We start from the raw sequence: 19348 nt of genomic DNA, 5'->3' as shown, positions 1-19348 counted from the left end.
TCACGGGCCTCTGAGGTGCGGGCCCAGCGGAGGGCCAGGCTGGGACCAGTGGGGCTGGGAGGAGAAAGGGACAGAGTCTGCAGGCTGCAGTTACTGCAACGTAGGGGCCAGGGAGGAGCTCTTCCTTCCCACAGGCAGTAGGCGGACGCCTGAGGCAGCAGCTGCGGCAACAGGCAAGGAGTCGCTGGAAGGTTGCCGGAGGGCCTCTCTACCAAGGCTGGCCAGGAGCTTGTGTGCATGGCCCAGCTGGGGACTGGAAGGAAGGATGCCCTGGCGTGAGCCAGGTGGCCCTGAGGCGCAGAGTGGAGCACGCAGTCCCGAGGCCGCGCCCGAAAAGGTGCTGCATCTTCCTTCTGGGGTCTGAGGGGCTCAAAGGCCCAGACCATCCTCTGCTCAGAACGTTTGGGGATGGTGTCGGGAGGGACGGGAGGTGAGCAGGCCTGGGCACCTGCTGCCTCATCTTCCTCTTCCGAGAAGAGACCAGTCTGAGCTGGAAGGAGGGCGCCCTGGAGCCACCCGGGCGAGGTGCTCTGTCTGGGCCTGGTGTCCACAGCAGAAGCCCGGGGTCTGGGGCCTGGGCTGGAGGAGGCCAGCCGCCGCCGAGACCTCGGGGCGGGTCCCTACCTCTGCCGCACGTCCTTATCTGGGCCACGGGGTCAGCTTTGTCTGGAGAGCCCAGGGGCCGGGCGCCGGCGAGGCTGAGGAAGGTCCAGCAAGAGCAAGAGTCTGAGGCGGAGGAGGAGGAGGCAAGCGCCAGTGCGGGAGCCCTGAAGGCAGACAGACCCGACCCCGGCGCGTGAAGGGCTCAGCCGCACACAGGCCCGGCCGGACGGGGCCGGCGGGCAGGGCACAGGGCAGGCCCAAGGCTGCCACAGCCCACAGGGGCCATCTCTCCTGGGCGCGGCGGCGGCCTCAGCAGCTAGTTGGGGCGACACAGGCGCCTTGGACCTTGAGTCTCTGATGAGCTGGCCCCCTCCCTCAGGGGCATCGGCCCCCAGTAACCTAGTGCCGGAGCTTCTGGGCAACGGTGCCGAGCAGGGTCGGATCTCAGGCCACAGTCGCCAGCGGTCGCCAGGCGGCCGCGGAGGGACAGGGGGACGAGCCAGGCCTTGGGAGCTGGGCCTGACACGAAGCAGGGTCCATGCACGGCTGAGCAGGTGGTGGCTCCCAAGGGAGGCCAGAGGGCGGCGAGATGGCAGAGCTATGGCCCTGCTCTCCTGGAGGCAGCCCCAGAGTGAGGCAGAGCAGAGGGTGGAGGGGAAGCCGGTTACCTTTCCACCATACGGTCTCGCTGCCGCTTTTTCTGCTTGTCTTGGCTCTTCTTGCCCGCCTGCAGCTTACGCTTGGCCTGGCCGTTCTCATCCTGGGTGGTCAGGGCCCCTGTGGGAACAGAATGGCACAGTCACCAGCTCAGCTTTGCCAAGACAGGGCAGGTGCTGTGGCCTCTGGCTGAGTCACCCGCTGTCCACTCCAGGGGGTCCTTCTGAGAGCAGCTGCTGTCCACGCAAGGCCTCTGACCACAGGCAAGGCTGGGGACCCTGAGCAGGGCAGGGAGTGGGTCTGGCCTAGGACCGAGGAGAGGGGCACACGCGCTGACCCCTCCACTCTCCAGGACACCCCCACTCTCTGCAGAGTGGGCCACGGGGAGGCTGGAAGGCAAAGAGGGGCTGTCCCGGGGACACTGGCGGCGGGGTGCAGGGACGCCGCTCACATGGCCCTGCCCACCCCCCCACCGGGCACCGCGGCAACAGTGGGCTGAGGCTGGATTTACTGTTAGGTACCTGCTGGCGCTCATCACTCAGGTGGGGGGACACGGACTCCCAACAGGGGCTGGAGAGGCGCTAAGGGAGAGGACACGCAAACCAGAGCCATAAAAACCACACCAAGGGTCCCAGCTCAGACACCAGCCACGGGGGACTTGGAGTGGCACACTGCTGAGGGATGGAGGGCAGGGGGTAGGCCTGGGGCTCCCCACGCTTTGCTTACTGTCCCCACCTGAAGGCAAATCCAGTGTGCCAGGCAGGGGCCACCTCCATCCACAGCCTGGGAAGAACAGTGCAGAGGGGGCAGGGGAGGAAGTGCCCCTGCCAGCACATGCCCAGCCCTGCCAGGGAGTCCCTAGCAGGCCGCGTCTCTGCCACAACCCTGCCCTTGGCAGGACAACCCCGCCCCCCGATTGTGAGCCGCTGGAAGAGCCGGCGCAGCAACAGGCCACGAGACTCACCTTTCTCCAAATCTTCTTTGCCTTCTTCTCTCCCATCTTCTTTTCCCTCCTCATCCTCTCCTTCCTAACACACAATTTCAAAATCCAACTTTAAAACGGTGTAATCATTTTTTTAAAGGCTTATTTATTTATTGGAAAGGCAGAGAGAGAGACAGAGACAGAGAAAGAGAAAGAGGTATCTTCCATCTGCTAGTTCACTCCCCAACTAGCCACAATGGCCAGGGGTGGGCCAAGCTAAAGCCAGGAGCCTGGAACTCCATCTGGGTCTCCCACTTGGCTGGCAGGGGCCCAAGTACGTGAATTTGCAGGGAGCTGGAATAGCTGGGCCTACAAAGGGTGCCCAAATGGGATGCTGGCATTGTAGGAGGTTTAACCTGCTGCACCACCATGCTGGCCCCTGACCTAATCATTTAAAATGGCTCTAAATAACAAGGCCCACGTAGCTACAGGCCAGGAGCTCAATGTCCCAACCTGAGCCCCACCATAAAACCAGTATCTCTGGTTAGGCGGCCAACACATTCCACTGGACAGCACTGCCTTCGGTCGCCACACACATACAGCTTGATCTTCACGGGCCCCGCCTGCAAAGACAACGGGGTGGGGCCAGGGGCCACTTACTGCTCTGGAGCCCTTTTCCACAGCCTCAGGGCCTTCGGTGCCCTCCGCAGCCTCTCCCTCTGTGCCGTCATCTGTAAGGGGAGAGGAGAGGAACTTGGCCCAGGAGCCCCACGGGAGTAGGGGACAGGCCCAGGGCTGCCACTCACCATTGTCTGAATCACTGTTGTCAGAGCCATCCGTCCGGGGGGTCTTGCCATCTGGCTCATCGGGACTGCCACCTTGCTTTCTCTTCTTCTTTTTGGTCTGGGGCAAAAATGGGGGGAGGGGTCAGGTAATCGGGAGGGGGGTCCTATATCCCATCTGGAGGCCAGGGGCAAGGTTGCTCACTCACCCGGAAGTCAGCTGTTGTCCAGGTCTTCCAGGTCCGCCTCATCTGCTTCATGCCATTGCCAAACCCGAAGCCAAAGCGGGAGCCAGCAGGGAAGGCGCCCCCGCCGCGCATGCCCTGGAACATGCCGTACTCAGGGATGATGTTCTGGGAGAAGAGGGAGGGCAGCCGGGAGGCACCAGGCATGCACTGGCCCCGGGCCCCCATGGGGTCTTCCCACATGCGCCCATAGCCTGAGGCCACTGGCCGGCCGCTCCGAGCATCCCGGGCCCAGCCCTGAGCCCTTGGACCAAAGGTGTCGCTGCCACGCATGCGGAACTGGTCACGGTAGGCATCATACTGGCCCTCATAGGCCATTTCCATCTCGGGGTCAAGCTCTCCATAGTCGTAGCCTGACCGGTACAGGTCACGCTCGCTCAGGACGGCCCGCGAGTCACAGGCCTCATAGGAGTCGTATCTGCAGAGACAGTGGCAAGTGTCAGGCAAAGAGCCCCTACAATCTGACACCAGCAGCCGGCCCAAGTTGAGTCAACTGCCCCTGTCATCCCCATGACCTCCCAGTCCTGGGACAGGAAGCCCCGCTCCAGCACCCACTCCACATTGTCAGGGTGGCTCAATGTGCAGAAAGGCTAGGGAAAAAGTTCTGGCCTCTGTGCAACAGTGTTCTAGAAGCAGGAGGGGATTCTCAGCTGATGTCTTCAGAGGGGCCCCACTGCCCCAAGTTCAAATGTGGCTACACAGCAGCATGAGGACGCTAGGAAGGACTGACTACTGGTGCAGAATGTTCTAGTCTCAGTGCACTGTGGCAGCCGAGACCCCAAGCTGAGGCTCGGTGGGCAGAGCTCAGCAGCCCGGCATCTGCATTAGCTGGGTACAGTGAGTGTTCAGCCAGTGTGGTGGATAATGTCCACAAGAAACATGGTGCTGGTCTCCTGCCTCGCTGGGGAAACCCGCACACCCTCAGCCCTTCACCACCCAAGAGAAGTGAGACAAAATGGGGACTGCTGTCCAGGACACACCAGGGACAACCAAGAGTCCCAGCACATTAACCACAGAACCCAGGGTTAGCCAGATCTTCTGTCTAGGAGACAGACAGCAGAGCTGTGGCCTGTGGCCAGAGCCCAGAGCCCAGGGCCTGGATTCCACAGGCCTCCGAGGCGCAGGGGCCCTCCCTGCATTTTCCTCCCCAAACCCGGGTCTCAGGAAGGCACCAGCAGATGGAGGAGCAGCATCCACACTGCCAGTCCTATTACCCTTGCTCCCTTCCAGCTAGGGCAACAAGGTCCATAGCAGGGACTTGAGCCTAAGCCAGCAAGTCCTCTCCCTTGCCCTGCAGCAGCTCTGGGCCTCTCCTGGCCCCACCGGCACCTGGCCAAGCACCTCTGCTCTCTCCCCCACCTCTGTCAGCTAGAGCCATCCAGCAGCTCTCTTCGGTCCAATGCCAGAAATGTGTGTACCCTCCTCACCAGAGGCAACACCAGCCCAGTCAATGGCAGAGGTCCCAGGCCACCACTCACTGGGTGCCTTCAAGCAGGAGTGGGACCTGCCTGTGCTTCCAATCCCCACATGCAAGCAAAGAACACAACAATTCTTCACGTGAGTGGGGGAGGAGTGCTTCCAACAGACACCCGTCTGCAAGGTGCCACAAAGTGACCAGGAGTTACCCACATCTGCCCCACCCTTCTCACCAAGCCCCATCTGTCCTGCCCTGGAGATGCCAAATGGCTGTCCCAGGAGGGAGGGTCGCTGAACACTCTGCTTCTGGGGAGCCATGCTGAGGGTGCAGTGACGCCGCCCAGTCCAGGCCTGCTCCTGCAAGCTGGGGAGAAGCCAGCCACCTGGCAGTGGGTGTACAGCAGGGGTGGGCAAAGGAGACCCAGGTCAGAGCAGGGCAGTGCAACGGATCCCATCAGCAGCAGAGTCTCCGGGAGCCCCAGCAGTGGCAAGCGAGGACGGAGGTAGCAGAGGTGCATTCAGAGAAGATGCCAGCAGACAGGTGGCAGGAGCTGCCCGTGCAGAGCCTCAGCTGCTAGGCAGGCGCCCACTCACCTTTCTCCACCTGAGCCGTACACGCCTCCTTGCATCATGTCTGTCTCCAAGTGCGGCACCATATCTAAGCGTTGGTTAATTCTGGATAAAACGGAATCAGCACTGGTGCTACCCGAGGCACTAGGGTTTGCATTTGTGTCAGAGCTAGGCATTTCCCAAGAGTTTGAAGTGGCCATACCATACCCATAGTTGGTGCTGTTATCCTGGCCATAGCCATAGCCATAACCATAGTTCTCGTAGCCTGCAGTGAGGGAGACAGAGAGACAGAGATGGCGGGGGCACAGACAGAAGCGGCCGACAGGCAGGAACAGAAACAGGCGCATCTTATCACGGAGACAGCCTTGGGGTCCCAGCCATTCCAATTAGGACCTCTCATGACCAAAAGCCAGGGACCCCAAAGCCCTCCCCACACCAAGCTGGGCAGCAACAGGGAACCATAACAGACTCCAGTATCATGGGAATGACACTTGCCTCGGTTTGTCCCAGAGTTCCAAGTTCCATATCCTACAGGAAAAGAAAAGGGCAATTACATCTAAAACTCAAAATGCAGCAAGAGTTAACCCACAGGCAGAAAGAAGCCGTGAGCCTGAAAACCACCCAGACGACCCAAGCTGCTCACCGCCCTGCTGCCTGGCCTACTGCGGCTCTGAGAATGTTGTTAAGGAGCCTCTGGTCCCAACACTCATTCAACGAAGCTGCCTCCCGCTGGAATTAGGAAAGCTCTTGCTGCCCTGGCTAAACACAAACCACAGGAAGAGGTAAGCTGTTTACAGCACCTCATACAGAGTCTATCCACACTGAAATCATGTCACTTAAGTCACCCAATCAAGTCACATGGAGCCCTGGTCGTGCAAGCACCTGCCTTACAGGAGGGAGGCCCAGAACACACTGGGTTCCAAACTAGAATGTATTCTTGTTTTTTTTTTTTGTTTTTTTTTTTTTTTTTTTTTTTTTGACAGGCAGAGTGGACAGTGAGAGAGAGAGAGAGAGACAGAGAGAAAGGTCTTCCTTTTGCCGTTGGTTCACCCTCCAATGGCCGCCGCTGCAGCCGGCGCACCGCGCTGATCCGATGGCAGGAGCCAGGATCCAGGTGCTTTTCCTGGTCTCCCATGGGGTGCAGGGCCCAAGCACCTGGGCCATCCTCCACTGCACTCCCTGGCCATAGCAGAGAGCTGGCCTGGAAGAGGGGCAACCGGGACAGAATCCGGCGCCCCGACCGGGACTAGAACCCGGTGTGCCGGTGCCGCAAGGTGGAGGATTAGCCTGTTGAGCCACAGCGCCGGCCTAGAATGTATTCTTGATCTGATTAAAACACATGATAACAGTTCATTTCTCCAGGATCATGAAGCCATTGAGATCTGACAGTCTCCCAAACACTGGAATCAACCATACATAGATCTCCCCTGGAGGGACTTGAAATAAAAGCTGACCACTATCCCAGTGTCTCTGCTAACATCCCACAGTCACCTCCTATTGCATGACAGCTCTGTCCCTGACAGGACACACCCACCCCAGCGCAGGGGACCAATACGAGTGGGACAGCAGCATGATGAATGCGGAGTCCAGACCACAGGAAAGTGAAAGAAGCTGGAAGGATGAAGCAGGGAGTATGTTGCGCTGGGTGCCTCCACTCCCCAGTGTACAGACAGAAAGGGACGGTGACAGAGGCCAGCCGAGGAACTGCCAACGACCAAGTGTGTGAGCAAAGAGCGATCCTCTCAGGCCAGGGAAACCAACAGGGATTTTGCTTCCATTCATCCACACAACTATCACTTCTGAGCAGAGCTGGTCCCGGGAACTCAGGGTCGAGCACTGCTTGCTGCTGAAGGCAACACTGAGATCCAGACGGCAGCAGGGAGCAGCCACGAGCTGGAAGCCGCATGAAGACAAGTGGCAAAGGTGCCACTCTGACAGGTGAGCTGCTGAGTCACACCGAGGGCAACACAGAGCTAGTCCTAGTAGCTCGGAGGAGCCCGGCAACGTGGCTGTACTGTGGACAGTGGACACTGACCATCATAAAGCAGCCACCGCTGGGGCTCCACCGTGCAGCTAGTATATGGGCACCCCAGGCTGCAGCTGCCAAGGACCTGTCAGGACGCAGAGTACAGCAGCACAAGGAAAGACGGCAGGAGTGGGCACCAACTCTGCGGACCGAACTTTTCGTTTCAAGGACAGGTAGGTGGCCTCCGTGCTATGCCTGGGGCAACCCAGACTTTCTGACAAACGCCACCCTGAAGGCCCTTCAGGAGGAAGCCTGCATCTAGACTGTAGCCTCTGGGGACGCTCCAAGATACACCCCTTCTTCTTCTTCTTCCTAAGATTTATTTATTCCTTGGGAAAGGCAGAGAGACAGAGATCTTCTAGCTGATGCTTTATTCCCAAGGGCCCACAACAGCTAGGGCTGGGCTAGGCTGAAGCCTGGAGGCAGTAACTCACTCTGACTCTCCCACATGGGTGACAGGGTCCCAATATCTTGAGCCATCACCTGCTATCTCCCAAAGTGTGTGTTAGCAGGAAACTGCAATCAGAAGAGGAGCTGGGACTCAAACCCAGACACTCCAATAAAGAATGCAGGTATCCCAAGAGGCATCATTTTTTTAATAAGCTTTAAAAAAAAAGGTTTATTTATTTATTTCAAAGGTTACAGAGGGGCCGGCGTTGTGGCTCAATAGGCTAATCTTCCACCTGCAGCACCGGCACACTGGGTTCTAGTCCCGGCTGGGGCACCGGATTCTGTCCCGGTTGCCCCTCTTCCAGTCCAGCTCTCTCCTGTGGCCCAAGAGTGCAGTGGAGGATGGCCCAAGTCCTTGGGCCCTGCACCCGCATGGGAGACCAGGAGAAGCATCTGGCTCCTGGCTTTGGATCCGCGTGGTACACCGGCCGCAGCGGCCATTGTGGGGGTTAACCAATGGAAAAGGAAGGCCTTTCTCTCTGTCTCTGTCCATTCTGCCTGTCAAAAACAAAGGTTACAGAGGGAGGAGACAGAGCGAGATCTTCCATCCTCTCGTTCACTCCCCAAATGGCCATAACAGCTAGAGTGGGGCCGATCCAAAGCCAGGAGCTTCTTCTGGGTCTCCCACTTGGGTTCAAGGACCCAAGTACTTGAGCTATCTTCCACTGCGTTCCAAGGCACATTAATAGTGGAGCAGCTAGGCCTCAAACCAGTGCCCATAAGGGATGCCAGCACTGCAGACAGCAGCTTAACCTGCTACGCCACAGCACCTGCCCCTTTAATAAGCTTTTTTTTTTAAAGATTTATTTATTTGAAAGTCAGAGTTACACAGAGAAGGAGAGGCAGAGAGAGAGAGAGAGAGAGAGAGAGAGAGAGAGAGAGAGAGGGAGAGGGAGGAAGGGAGGGAAGGAGGGAGGGAGGGATGGGTCTTCCATCCGCTGGTTCACTCCCCAGTTGGCTGCAACGGCCGGAGCTGCGCAGATCCGAAGCCAGGAGCTTCTTCTGGGTCTCCCACATGGGTTCAGGAGCCCAAGCACTTGGGCCATCTTCTACTGCTTTCCCAGGCCATAGGAGAGAGCTGGATTGGAAGTGTAGTAGCCAGGACTTGAACTGGCACCCATATGGGATGCCAGCACTGCAGGCGGTAGCTCTACCTGCTCCGCCACAACACCGGCCCCTTTAATAAGCTTTTAAAGATATTATTTTTAAAATAGATTTTATTCATTTACTCGGATGAGTTACTGAGAGATAGGGATCTTCTGTCTGCTGGTTCACTCCCCAGATGGCTGCAACAGCCAGAGCTGGCATAGGCTAAAAACCAGGAGCCAGGAGCTTCTTCCGGGACTCCCAGTGGGTGGGAGGGGCCTGAGGACTTAGGCCACCTTCTACTGTTTTTCCCAGCCATTCAGGGAGCTGGACTGGAAGTGAAACAGCTGGGACACAAACTGGAGCCCATGCAGGATACCGGCATTGGAGGCAGTGGTTTCATCTGCTACACCACAACATTGCCCCCCCCCCCCCCCCCCGCCAAAAGGCATCCTAACTGCTACACCAAACACTCACCCCAGGATACCACTTTTTAAAAGAAAAGATGAGGCCAGTGCTATGATGTAGCGGACAAAGCAGCCACCAACAGTGCTAGCATCCCATATGGGCACAGGTTCGAGTCCCGGCTGCTCCATTTCCAATCCAGCTTCTTGCTATGGCCTGGAAAGCAGCAGAAGACGACCCAAGTCCTTGGGCCCCTGCACCCATGTGGGAGACCGTCGGAGGAAGCTCCTGGCTTCAGATCAGTGCAGATCCAGCCATTGTGGCCAACTGGGGAGTGAACCAGCAGATGGAAGACCCCTCTCTCTCTCTCTGCCTCAATCTGACTTTCAAATAAATAAATCTAAAAAAAAAAAAAAAAAAAAAAATAGAAGAAGAAGAAGAAAGGAAATGGCCACAGTAAGTGATATTTACAGACTAAAAATAGAACATTTAAGTGTTACACTTTATGGGGGTGGGCACTCAGTCCAGTGGTTAAGAAGGTGTTGGCATGGTGGGTAAGCACCACACAGCCAGGACCGCCCGGCTCCAGCTACTGAGTCCAGTTTCCTGCCACGGTGTGTCCTGGGAGGTAGCAGTGCTGACTCACAGCTGGGTTCCTGCCACCCCCATGAGAGGCCTACATGGAGTTAGCAACTTGTGTCTTCAGTACTCAGGCTGCTGCAGGCGTTCGGAGAATGAACCAGAAGATGAGTTCCTCCCACCTGCAACGACTTCACTGACAAAAATGCTTTTTAAGATGCCAGTGAAGATGTTCGTATTCCACGTCAGAGTCCCTGCATTTGACACCTGGGATCGGCCCAGGCTGGTTCTGGCCATTGTGAGCATTTAGGTAGTGAACAAGTAGACAGCAATTTTTTCTTTTCTCTCTCATAAAACAATACTAAGAGAAGAATTTATTGTATCTCACGTAGCACAGGAAAATGCTTATAGCATAGCAAAAAAGAAAAAAAAAGGATACATAACTACCTACCTGTAAATTATTCTATTACATAAGCCAGGCAAGCTGACGAAGATTAAATATTAAAATGGCAGGGTCTGATCAGTTGGCTGATTTTCAAAATAGTTTAAGTGCTATTATATTGTTCTTGTAATTTAAGCCAGAATATCCCAAAACAAAGTCATCCTCATTCTTGCACAACAACTGCCTACCTAAGAAAACAGCCTTGGGGCTGGCATGGTAGCACAGTGGGTGAAGCTGCCACATGCAACACTGGCATCCCATACAGGCAACAGTTCACGTCCTCTTCCACTCCAGCTCCCTGCTGATGGTCTGGGAAAGGCAGAAGACAGCCCAAGTGTTTGGGTCCCTGTCACCCACATGAGACACGCAGATAAAGCTTCTGGCTTTAGGCTTCACCCAGCCCTGGCCATTGTGGCCACCTAGGGAGCAAACCAGCAGATGGAAGATCTCTTTGTCTTTCCCTCTTCTCTCTGTAACTCTCTTTCAAATAAATAAGATATTCTCAAAAAAATAAATACATGATAAAAACACCCTACTAGAGTAAGTAAACTTGGCAAGATTTATTACAAAGCCAATATACAAATCAAACAGCAATCAAATTTCTATATATTAATAATGAAAAATTGTAAAAGTACCACTTACCATAGCACTAAAAAAAAAATCTGAAATACTAAGTATAAACCTAATAAAATATATGTAGGATCTCTGTGTTGAAACTTTATAAGACATTAAGGAAAGAAATGAAGGACCTGAAGACTCACATGCAATGAAATACTATGTTCATGGACCTGGAAACATGACATTTTTAATATATCAAATCTCCCAAACTAATCTCTATAGTCTACAGATCCATCAGAATCTACAAACGCAAGGCTATCTCCCCTAAATCTCAGCAGAAATTTTTAATAAAAACAAACTGATTCTAGGCTTTATATACAAAAGCAAAGGAATTAAAATATCCAAGACAATTTTGGAAGAACAAACCTCGTACTCACTACCCAATAATGAAGACACTGGGATCCTGGAGAAAGTTTAGATATAGAAGTCAACTGAACAGAAACGGAGGCCGGGACCAAAACTACAACAGTCACCTGTGCGGAGGTGCAAATGTTGTTTGGTACAGGAAGGACAAAAGGTGCCGGGACACTTGTGCCTCCCACAAAGGAGACCCTGGAACTGTCTATCCAGCCCCCTCTGCAGAGAAACTAACTTGAAATGGACCACAGACCAAATATAAAACCTAGTACACATAAACCCTGGAAGAACACCACTGTGACCTTGGGTCAGGCATAGGCTTCTTAGACACCAAACATCACAGTGCACTGCAGAAAGACGGGTCCAATATGACTGCATTAGAATTAAGAGTCTGTGTTCTTTGAACCACACTGACAAGAGAATAAAATGGTGAGTCACTGTGTGGGAGAAAATATTTGCAGACGGCACCTCCAATAAAAGGCTTGTGCCCAGGACATAGAAATGCTGGAAGAAGATTTTTTTTAAAAGATGCTCACTTTGGGACTCCGTTTAATATAAACTACCCATCTCAATAACCCAGACACTCTCCTTACTCATTCCAAAGAGAGCTCCTTCTCAACAGACACCCCTGGGGTCAGAGGTCACTGCGATACCAGCTGCATCCATTCCAGGGTGCCCCAACATGTTAACAAAGCAGTACCTGTGAATACTGCTGGGTGGCTACTTCTGGATTACAGAATTAAGTGTATCTGGCCACACTCCGAAAAATCAGAGATTCCCAGTCAACCCTGTGTGTGAGATCAGTTGGCTTGAGGGGGTCTCGGGGTCTCTCTTCTAAAAGCCTGCTGGTTTCACATCTAAGCCTCTCCTACAGGGGGACCTACAAGGTACAGGGGCAAAGCTTTTTTTTTTTTTTTTTTTTTTTTTTTTTAATTTGAAAGGCAGAGTTACAGAGACAGGGAGAGAGAGAGAGAGAACTTCCATCTACTGGTTCATTTCCAAAAAGGCCACAACTGCCTGGGCTGGGCCAGGTGGAAGCCAGGAGCCTGGAATTCCATCCAGGTCTCCCATGTGGGTTCTGGTACCTAAGCACTTGGGCCATCATGTGCTGCTTTCCCAGGAGCATTAGTGGGGGACTAGATCAAAAGTGAAGCAGCCAGGACTTGAACTGGTGCCCAGGTGCCAATAAGGGATGTTAGCATCCCAGGTGGTGGCTTAACCCACTGCACCACAACGCCAGAAGGGCATCTCTTGGACAAATCCTTGGGAGTGTAACTGACCTTTTTCCCAGGCCTTCAAGGGGATTTTCTAGAACTAGACCTTTTGTCAAAGAGCACAGATTCACGTGTGTGCATGCACGCCTGTATGCTGGGCTTAGCACTAAAGATGTGGAGTGAGATCCCTGCATCCCCCACAGAGTATGGATTCGATCCCAGGCCCTGGCTCCTGACTCCAGCTTCCTGCTAATGCAGACCCTGGGAGGCAGTGGTGATGGCTGGAGTTTGAGTTCCTGTCCCCCATGCAGGTGACCCAGACTGCGTCTGGGTTCCTGGCTTCAGCCTCGCCGACAGCTGTTGTGGACATCAGGGGAGTGAACAAGGAGATGTGAGCAAGCTCGCCTGTACTCTCTCTTGCTTTTTCTCTCTCCTTCCTTGTGTCTCTGCTGGAAGGAAGGAAGGAAGCGGGGGGGAGGGGGCACACACGTACTTCGGATTGAAGGAATCAATCACTTACGTTCTAGCTTGCTCACTGACACAGATCTCTCTTCCACAACTGTCCCCAAAAGAAGCACTAGCCCACTCTATCAATTCACCCACGGTTCGGTTCAGAAAAGCAGGGCAGAGTGACAGCAAAGCCACAGGCAACTAAGAAGACGCAGGACTGCTCTGCCAACAGAAGAAGGCAGAGCCCCGGGGCCCCCACTTACCATAATCACAGGTGGGCTGGGCACTGCTGTCGGAGTATGTCGACTGCAAGGTGGTCTCAGATCCCTGGACAAAACCTAAACATACACATGGAATGGTTAATTTCCCCCACCAAGCTGCAGGAAAATGACCCAAAACCACCCTTTAACACAGCCAGGCTGGCAAGCCCTCCCCTCATTGCAAAGCTACCAGAACCTGTAGAGTCCACACTTGAGTAAGACCCTCAGAACGTATAACCAACAGGAAGAAAGGCAAACTCCTTAACTGTAAACACATACGTCAGCAACACATTTTGACAAATGAGTACCCGGATTACCATTCTTTTTTTTTTTTTTTTTTTTTTTTGACAGGCAGAGTGGACAGTGAGAGAGAGAGACAGAGAGAAAGGTCTTCCTTTGCCGTTGGTTCACCCTCCAATGGCCGCCGCTGCAGCCGGCGCACCGCGCTGATCCGATGGCAGGAGCCAGGAGCCAGGTGCTTTTCCTGGTCTCCCATGGGGTGCAGGGCCCAAGCACCTGGGCCATCCTCCACTGCACTCCCTGGCCATAGCAGAGAGCTGGCCTGGAAGAGGGGCAACCGGGACAGAATCCGGCGCCCCGACCGGGACTAGAACCCGGTGTGCCGGCGCCGCAAGGTGGAGGATTAGCCTATTGAGCCACGGCGCCGGCCTCGGATTACCATTCAATTCAACGAGGAAAAACAACACTCACTGCAAAACTCTGAAAGGTGGGCATTTTCCATTCTAATCCGGAGGTGGCGAGTTCTGCAATGATGGGATAGCCAACAAAACCTCCTCCCCTGCCTCAAATCTAAAGCAGACACAGCTGTGTATTCTAGCTTTCCCATTCTGGGGTGGGCACTCGGGGCAGCTGCTATGGCACCCACCTCCCACACTTCCTGCTAATGCATGCCCCAGGAGGCGGCTCTGATGACTCCGGTACTTGGGTCCTGGAGACCCAGGTGGGACACCCAAGATGGGGACTGAGCTCCTGGCTCCGGGTTTCAGCTTGGCCCAGGGCTGGCTATTGCAGAGATTTGGGGAGTGAACCAGGGGAGAGATCTCTGTGTTTCTCAAACAATAAATAAATAAGGTATATTGTCATTATTTGGGGGATGGTGTGTTTCCATGGAACACTGTAAGTATTACACTACATACAGATTGAGCATCCCTAAGCTGAACATCCAGAACCCAAAATGTTCCAAAGTCCAAAATACTTCAAAATCCGGTAACAAGGGCTTCACATAAAGAGCTGGGGACTCACCTTTGTCTTTACATGCTACAGGAGGGAACTAGACAAAGGGTACAGAGAAAATAGAAGTCTGCCTTCTGTAATTAAAGAGAGTGCATAAGGGCCAGGCACTGTGGCCTAGCGGGTAAAGCCACTGCCTGTAGTGCCAGCATCCCATATGGGCACCAGTTTGAGTCCCAGCTGCTCCACTTCCCATCCAGCTCTCGGCTGTGGCCTAGGGAAGCAGTGGAACATGGCCCAAGTCCTTGGGCCCCTGTTACTCGTGGGAGACCTGGAAGAAGCTCCTGGCTTTGGATTGGCACAACTCTGGCCATTGCGGCCATCTGGGGAGTGAACCAGTGGGCAAATGGAAGATCGGTCTCGCACTCGCTCTCTCTCCTCTGCTCTCTGTAACTCTGCCTTTCAAATAAATAAATAAATCTTTTTTTTTTAAAGTGCATAAAAATGACCTCTTCCAGGGGACCTGGAACTTGCCTGCAATGCTGAAGTTCCAAGCACTTATGATGTAATAACTATCCACAAGAACACTGAAGGCGTTCTTTGGAGAGTCCACTCCCAAGTCTTGGAATGTACCACGTACCCGGCCCCTGCCTTTTCCACTGCTCGTACAGTAGGACACAGCAGCGGCTATGTCCCAAGCCCCCTGGCAGCTGCCTGGAACCGTGGATGGTACGGAAGCCCTGCATACATGCGTTAGTTCCCTTAATGCATGGGCCTTCTCACTGAAAGAATGCACTTCACAGCTTCTCCTTAGTGCGCCCAAACTGCACGCATCAGTACACTCCACGTCTGGGGGCGTGACCAAACCCAGTCACCTGAACCCTGAACCCTCACTGCAACATCACTGTGGTGGAGCTGGCTATGTGTCCGCTGTGCAGGCAGCAAACACAGGGCGGACAGAGGCGGACTTCCACACTGCTCAGGATGGCATGTAATTTCAAACTTATGTGTTACTTCTGGAATGTTCCATTTAGTATTTTTGGCCCCCAGTTGATAAGAGAGACAACCAATGCCTATCACACCCTAACAGGAACACCTAGTGGATGCTGTAAGCAAGTTGCAAAGTTACAGCCCCAGGGTCTTTCTGGAGAAAAAGGAAAAAGACAATCGGTCAAGGCTATCAACCCTCCCAGAGCACGATGAAAATCGCTGTCCTCCCACTGTCCTCCGCATGTGTTCTGGTAACAGTCTCCACGGCAGGCCCTCTGTAGCCAGTTATAGCTCATTACGAACAAATTCTTAACTGGCTCATAACATGTTCTTTTCTTGGTCTGATTTACCAGCCTGACAGTAATGGCAGCGAAAATAAAATAGGCCCCACTAGGCCGGATAAAGTTCAGGGCCTCTGCCACCTTTCTGCTCAACAACACAGGAGCATCTTTGGTCCTGTTATTTTGTTCCTGCCCCCCCCCCCCCTTAAAGTAATACTCTTTGAAGGAACAATACACCATGACAGAAATTAGAGGATAGCCAGGATTCAGTTAAGTCACCGCCAACCTCTACTATCCGAGATCAAGAGCAGGGAGGCAACCATCCTGGGAGGGTCTCCAATGATTCTTGCCTCCTTGTACAATGTAGACCCCCTCCCCAAACTAAGAAAGGCAACCAGTATAACCAACATGATCTGGGGGAAGGAACTGGCCGTGTGGGACTTCTGAGATCAGCACCTCGCTATTTCTTGGCTCACTCAGTCTGGGGGAAACCATTGTAATGTCCTGAGGCCACCTCCAGCAGCCCCGGGGGGTGCAGCCCTCATCCCCGGCATAATCTCATGGGGATCCTAAGCCAGAATCACCCAGTTAAACCACCTGAGCATTCCTAACACAAGCAAGCTGTGAGATAACACATGTTTACATAAATCAAACAAGAAAACCAACAACACCTCCCTTTCCCAAGCATAGAGCAAGGTAAAACTTTTTTTTTTTTTTTTTTTTTTTTTTTTGACAGGCAGAGTGGACAGTGAGAGAGAGACAGAGAGAAAAGTCTTCCTTTGCCGTTGGTTCACCCTCCAACAGCCACCGCGCTGATCTGATGGCAGGAGCCAGGTACTTATCCTGGTCTCCCATGGGGTGCAGGGCCTAAGGACTTCACTGCACTCCCTGGCCACAGCAGAGAGCTGGCCTGGAAAAGGGGCAACCGGGACTAGAACCCGGTGTGCCATTGCCGCAAGGTGGAGGATCAGCCTAGTGAGCCGCCGCGCCGAAGGTAAAACTATTTGCAACACGTTTTTTGCTTGATAAAGACAGCAACATCTGCTCCCAGGAGTCAGCCCAAAAGCCAGGCAGCTGTCTGAACCATGACACAAGCTGCCTGCGAATTCAGCCGTCTGTGTCTTCACAGGGAAAGACACAGCATAAAGCAACTTGGGGTTTTCCAGTGTTACCAAGAGGGGCTGGTGCTGTGGTGTAGCAGGTAAAGCTGCCACCTGCAGTGCTGGCATCCCATATGGGCGCCGGTTCGAGTCCCAGCTGCTCCATTTCCAATCCAGCTCCCTGCTATGACCTGAGAAAGCAGTGTTAGATGGCCCAAGTCCTTGGGCCCCTGCACCCACATAAGAGACCCGGAAGAAGCTCCTGGCTTCGGATCGGCACAGCTGCACCATTGGGGCCATCTGGGGAGTGAACCAGCAGATGGAAGACCTCTCTCTCTCGCTCTTCTCTGCCTCTACCTTTCTGTTAACTCTGCCTTTCAAATAAATAGATAAATCTTAAAAAAAAAAAAAAAAAAAAAAAAAAAAAAGAGAGAGAGTAAGGAGACACCGGCAGTCTATCTCGAGCCCCACTTGCCCAGCCAAAACCAGCATTATACGGACTGCACAAGACCTGGAGCTGGAATTCAGACTTCGCCATTAGCGAGTGCTCCAATTCCAGTTCCTCGTCTGTAACAAGTGCCCCATCAGCCTCCAACCACTCATTTTCTGGTCTCCTAAACACACGGGCACCACGGGGGAACACCGGAGGATTCCCGAGCGGCACCCTCAGCCTCATCCACTAGATGTCAGTAGCAGCCCCTCCCCCAGACGTGACAACCCAGAAAGTCTCCAAGACGCGGCCAAACCTCCCCGGGTGGCGCGGGGGCAGAACCGCTCCCGGTGCTGGGCTGGGGGCGGAGGTGGGGGTGCGGGGCTACAAAAACCTTCCCGCCTAGGCCAACATCACGAGGGCTGCAGGAGCCTCAGAGGCTCCGGTTCGAGCCTCAGCCCCGAACAAGAGCAAACGTTCCTAGGAGAACGCAGGGTCACCCAGCAACCACGCATGCCCAAGCCCGTGGCCGCTCCGCCAAGGGGTCTCCGGCCTAGTCCGCGGCTCCTGGCTGGCGGGGCTCCCTCCATCACTGTCAACGCAAACCTGGGCGGCCTCGGCTCGGGCCGCCCCTCTCCGCCAAGCCCCACTGGCCTCCCTAGGGCGAAGGTCCTTCCCTCATAGCCAGACGTCCTCACTCTCGCTCCACTTCGCTCTCTGCTCAAACCGCCACCTCTTCCGCGAGGCCTCCAGGCTTGCCCGGCCACGCAGCAACCCCCTCCGAGCACTGTCGACTGTCGACCCCCGACCCCATGCACTTGCTACTTCAGAGATATGCCTTCCACCGTCCTCCCAGCGCCCCCTCCCCCAGTACCCGGGCGAATGTTGGCTTGAATGGACGTGGAGGACGTCCAGGCCTCGGCCTCGGCCTCGGCTCCAGCTCAGCCCCAACCCTTCGCCGTATTTACGCGATTTCCCCCCGCGCCTCTCCCAGCTCCGGCGCGGGCGAAGGGAAGGTGGGCGGCCGGAAGGCAGAGGAGCGGCGGCGTTCTACAGGGAAAGTGCGGGGGAGGCCGCAGCAATGGCGACGGCAAGCCGAGCTCGCCGAGCCCTCCGAGGGGTCCCGAGGCCTGCCCGAGAAAGCGCAAACCCGAGGCGTCGAGGTGTGAGGAGCCCCGGCCAGGGGTGGAGGTGGCGGGAGGCTCGGGGGGTCCGCGGACGCCAGGCGGCGAGCAGAGGAACCAAGGCGCCGTCGAGGAGCGAGGGGCGCGACCCGAGCCGACTGGCCCGAGGCGCCATTTTGTGACCGGAGAGAGGGCAACGACCGGGGGCCCCGAGCCGGGGAGGGGGTTGGGGGGCGTGGGCAAGCCAGGCTCGACCACGGCGCGACCCTATCCCGCCCCTCATTCAGAGCCCGCCCCCACGCCGCCAGGCCCACCTGTGTAGCTCATGGGTGCGGCGAACACTAGACCAGAGGACTCAACAGCTTCTCTGCGCGACTGACTCTGCTATAGCGGCGACAACCCCAGGGGCCCCCTTCTACTCTCAGCCGAGCCCCGCCTCCCGACCGCATTGGCTAGTGCCGGCTTCGGAATTCACACCTATTGGGCGGCCTCACTGTCTATCTCGGTGCTTCCCGATTCTACTGATTGAAGACACTGCCAATCTCATGGGATCCCCGCCTTCCGTTATCCCAAGCCCGCGTTGATTGGCCAAGCCGAGCCGGCGAGGAGGGGGCGTCCTGTGGAGTTCGAGGGGGCGGAGTTGTGCCCTACGGGAAGGCCCGAGGCTCAAACGCAGCTGGTTGGGGTGGGACGGAGGCGCGCCTGTGCCGTGGAGACCCGGCAGAGGGAGCCGGGTCTTCCGTGCCGTCTGGAAACCCAGCTCTGACACGGAGGTGCTATGCAAACTTGGGCTCAGTCTCTTCATTTCCCTGGCCTTCAGCTCCAAGCCATGTTGGAATGAGAAAATTAAAATTAAGCACCAGAGCAGCTGTTGAGCGTGTTCAAACATTACATGAGGTAACAGAGACGAAGCAATCCGTCCAGGGCCAGGTGCACGAAGTCATGTCGTTTTATTAATCATTAAATAACGGCAATGCACTTGCCGTATGTGCATACCGTGTTCGTGTTATGTATGTGGTAAGTCAACTTGTATTGTGTATCATCTCAGATGCTGCCGGGGTCATCTCCTAAAGTTTTAGATGATTTGAGGAGGTGCAGACACTGAAATTAATACTGTGTCACTACGATGTACAATTATGTGGGTTTTTTT

The 19348-nt window shown here is 54.8% G+C and overlaps 1 protein-coding gene across 11 annotated transcripts in view; it reads right to left on the bottom strand.

Annotated features, from left to right (window-relative positions):
* Nucleotides 1-18665, bottom strand: part of AKAP8L (A-kinase anchoring protein 8 like) — a 34597-nt gene extending 15932 nt beyond the window's left edge. Inside the window, exons 1-11 of one of the 11 annotated variants that reach the window (XM_070058795.1) lie at nucleotides 18513-18665; nucleotides 13086-13160; nucleotides 5691-5723; nucleotides 5403-5460; nucleotides 5220-5300; nucleotides 3174-3627; nucleotides 2989-3085; nucleotides 2843-2913; nucleotides 2225-2288; nucleotides 1272-1380; nucleotides 625-767 (exon numbers count right to left, since the gene is read on the bottom strand). In XM_070058795.1, the coding sequence (XP_069914896.1) occupies nucleotides 625-767; nucleotides 1272-1380; nucleotides 2225-2288; nucleotides 2843-2913; nucleotides 2989-3085; nucleotides 3174-3627; nucleotides 5220-5300; nucleotides 5403-5460; nucleotides 5691-5723; nucleotides 13086-13160; nucleotides 18513-18525 (1198 nt within the window). In that variant the 5' untranslated portion in view covers nucleotides 18526-18665. Of the gene's footprint in view, nucleotides 1-624; nucleotides 768-1271; nucleotides 1381-2224; nucleotides 2289-2842; nucleotides 2914-2988; nucleotides 3086-3173; nucleotides 3628-4858; nucleotides 5009-5219; nucleotides 5461-5690; nucleotides 5724-13085; nucleotides 13161-13793; nucleotides 14710-18512 lie in introns of those variants that run through there. The other 10 variants (XM_051837911.2, XM_051837913.2, XM_051837912.2 and 7 more) reach the window with 10 other exon arrangements.
* Between the last annotated feature and the right edge of the window lie 683 nt (nucleotides 18666-19348).

The sequence above is a fragment of the Oryctolagus cuniculus genome, chromosome 16 (genome assembly GCF_964237555.1).
Source record: "Oryctolagus cuniculus chromosome 16, mOryCun1.1, whole genome shotgun sequence".
NCBI lineage: Eukaryota > Metazoa > Chordata > Mammalia > Lagomorpha > Leporidae > Oryctolagus > Oryctolagus cuniculus.
Note: the sequence above shows the minus strand (reverse complement) of the source record. Positions and strands in the feature narration are given on the sequence as shown.